This window comes from Temnothorax curvispinosus, unplaced genomic scaffold (assembly GCF_003070985.1).
Source record: "Temnothorax curvispinosus isolate PA1 unplaced genomic scaffold, ASM307098v1 QBEX01015780.1, whole genome shotgun sequence".
NCBI lineage: Eukaryota > Metazoa > Arthropoda > Insecta > Hymenoptera > Formicidae > Temnothorax > Temnothorax curvispinosus.
The window spans coordinates 2,683-5,759 of record NW_020225560.1 but is presented as its reverse complement, the minus strand read 5'-3'; the positions used below and the strand labels follow the sequence as shown (position 1 = coordinate 5,759).

Below are 3,077 nucleotides of genomic sequence, written 5' to 3'. Positions count from 1 at the left end.
ACGCCGGCACAGATCATTTACCTTCCGATCATCGTACGGAGCATTTCGGACTTGACGCTTCGCGTCGTGAATCAGAACGGTCGATTGATTGATTTTCGCGGAGAAGAGATCACCGTTAGACTGCATGTACGAAGACGACGACTGTGGTAAACCGTGAGATGTTCATACCCCAAGCAGCATTTTTCGGTTAACTTTCCGACTAGGGACTACTTTTTTACTAATCACAACGTTGTAAGCGGTCCAAGAAAGTTATAAAATGTAACTTATAATTACTAACGTTTTTTGGACGTTGTCTTAACATTAAAATTACGACGTGCTTTTTTTATCACTTTCCCAACGTCAAATTCGAAACAGTTTAAGTCTTATTACCCGACGTTAAGATATTTAACGTTCGCCTGACGTTATACTCTGCACCACACTTTTCGAGCGACTTCAATACGTAATTCCCAACGTAAACCAACGTTTTGTTATCAAACGTTGTAAAACGCTAACGTTGTGAAACGTCGCCTGTGGTCATTTCTGACTGACGTTAAGGAATCGCGAGAAATGGTAACAAATTCTGCCTAAAAGAATGTAGAGCAGATTACTGCTGCGTCAAGTGGGCATCGCCGACGGCAATTCGCGGCGTCGTGCGTGAGCTACGAGGACTATACCAGGGGCTACAATCTCCCATGGTTTTAGAGGAGCCAGCGTTTGTGGCGCCCTCGCTGTATGTCACCCACAAGAGCCGAACTAATTGGCCAATATGACCGAACCGCGTCGGTAAATGTGCGCCGCTATTTATACATACTTCTTAGCTATATAAATAAAAAAAAATATATATATATGTATATATGTATATGTACATGTGTAATATACATATATATATATATATATATATATATATATATATATATATATATACGTTTTTATATTCAGCGCACGCTCTCTCTCGAATAAACTTCCTTTGAGTACAGTTTACGATATATTGTCCGTCCCTTTATTGAATCCTCGTATCACTGCGCCATCAAAAATATCATATAAAAATATTATTATATAAAAATATTATCATAGAAAAATATAATCATCTAAATATATAATCATAAAAATATTTTATATACAATTATTACATTTATATATGATTATACATATATAGGCAAATAAATAGGACTATACCCAGTTCCGACGATCGATTTGCACGTCAGAATCGCTACGGACCTCCATCAGGGTTTCCCCTGACTTCGTCCTGACCAGGCATAGTTCACCATCTTTCGGATCCCAACGAGTACGCTCTGGGTGCGCCTCTTCTCGCGATGAGAACGAGACGCCCCGGGAGTGCGGAGTCGCATCGCGACGCGGCCCATCCTCCCTCGGTCGACAACCAGGGCCGACCTTCACTTTCATTACGCCTTTAGGTGTCTCGCTCAAGTCCCAATGACTCGCGTACATGTTAGACTCTTTGGTCCCTGTTCCCCCGGAGGCCTCGGCGGGGGAGCAGGTCGGTAGGTGAAGGATAAGAGAGGGTAGAAAGAAAAGAGTGTGAGAGGAGGTAGAGGCATAAGGAAGAAGATACGTGTAGAGGAGTGTAAGAGGCGTGTGAGGAAGTGGAGGAGAGGCCAAGGAAGGAAAGATAGTACAGATATTGGCGAGTGAAGAAAACAGAGCAAAGAGAGGTTAGGAAACATGGCGAGGTTTCGAGGCAGAGAGTCAGGAAAAGGGGGGTGCGGAGAGTGAGAGAAGGTAGAGAAGGAGAGAGGAAAAAGGAGAGGAAGGAAGGACTATCCTGACGAACCGAGGTGGAGGCGTAAGCAGCTGGAAAGAATAAAAGCAAGCTTAATGTGCCGCACTGGTTAGCGGAACGAGACGGTAGACAGACAGAGTCGGCAAGGAAGAAAGGTAACATGCCGGCGGCGCGGGAGAGATCAGGATAGAGAGAAGCAGCGAGTTGGGGAAAGCGGTGGATGCGATAGATCGATTGAGTCGATAAGGAGGGAAAGGCGGGGCTGCCAGACCGATAGGAGGATCAATGGAGAAGAGCGGTAGAGGGACACAAGTGCGGAGCGACAATCGAGGCAGGTCACGTGCTATTAGAGTGCGTAAACGGGAGGCGTAAGGCTGGTTTCACATGGGGCGTAAGATGCGTATGCGTAACTTGCATGAGCCATATCATACGCGTCAGTAGCTGAGATGATTTACTATACGCGTATGATACGATTAAATACTGAGACGATTTGATTGGCTGACTTCGTGTTAGCGAACAAGGAATAGAAGTAGAAAAGCGGAGGAGAGTTATAAAGGTGGAAGCACATAAAATTACAGGAGCTATAGGCAGAATGCAGAAGCCATAGCGCATGCGCTGTGGTATTACTTTATCTGCCTATAGCAAAATGGCAGATATCATAGCGCATGCGCTATGGTTTCTGTATTCTGCCCATGGCTTCTGGATTTTCAATCTACATAAAAATACATAATGCATAGCCACGGGCATAGGCACATACATTCTCCTTGTAGTCGGTCCTTCTAGAAAAGTGATCAAGAACAAAGAACGGATTTATATTGATTAACACGTAAGTATTCTCATTATTTAAGTATCAACGTAATGAAATTACGAACTGACAGTGACCGTATATAATTATTAGTGTAAATTGTCTCAGTTTCGTAAACATAGTGTTTTGAGGTTAATTTGATTTTGTGTGCCGAAGTATCCAAATTGCTTTCTACTTTGAAGGCTCAAAGTTCCGCGACTAACAAGACGCAAGCAAACTCGAATCAAGACGCGTCGAAAGCTAAATCGGCGCAAGATCCGAAGACGGATAGCGAGACGTCGTCGAGTCCGAGGCGATCACCAGAAATTGTAATTTATTGCAAAATAAACGCATCTTCTCATAATTTTCGGCAAGTTTTATATACAGTTTAGGTGTAAAAATTTATTATTAAAACATTCTCTTGACTTCTCGTTATCGAGGAGGAGTTCCAGCTTGCGACATCCGTGTCCAACGTACCCCAGCCGGCCGCTATTGTGAACAAATTAGGTGAACTGAGCAAAATTGATATCGGTGCAGAAGTATCCAAATTGCTTTCTACTCTGAAGGCTCAGA

General features: G+C 43.4%; 1 protein-coding gene across 1 annotated transcript; it reads right to left on the bottom strand.

Moving 5' to 3' along the window:
- Positions 1-1,149: 1,149 nt before the first annotated feature.
- Positions 1,150-1,438, bottom strand: LOC112466051. The gene has a single exon (XM_025033932.1). It carries the CDS (start codon positions 1,426-1,428, stop codon positions 1,150-1,152), a length of 279 nt encoding a protein of 92 aa, XP_024889700.1. The 5' UTR covers positions 1,429-1,438.
- Positions 1,439-3,077: the final 1,639 nt, after the last annotated feature.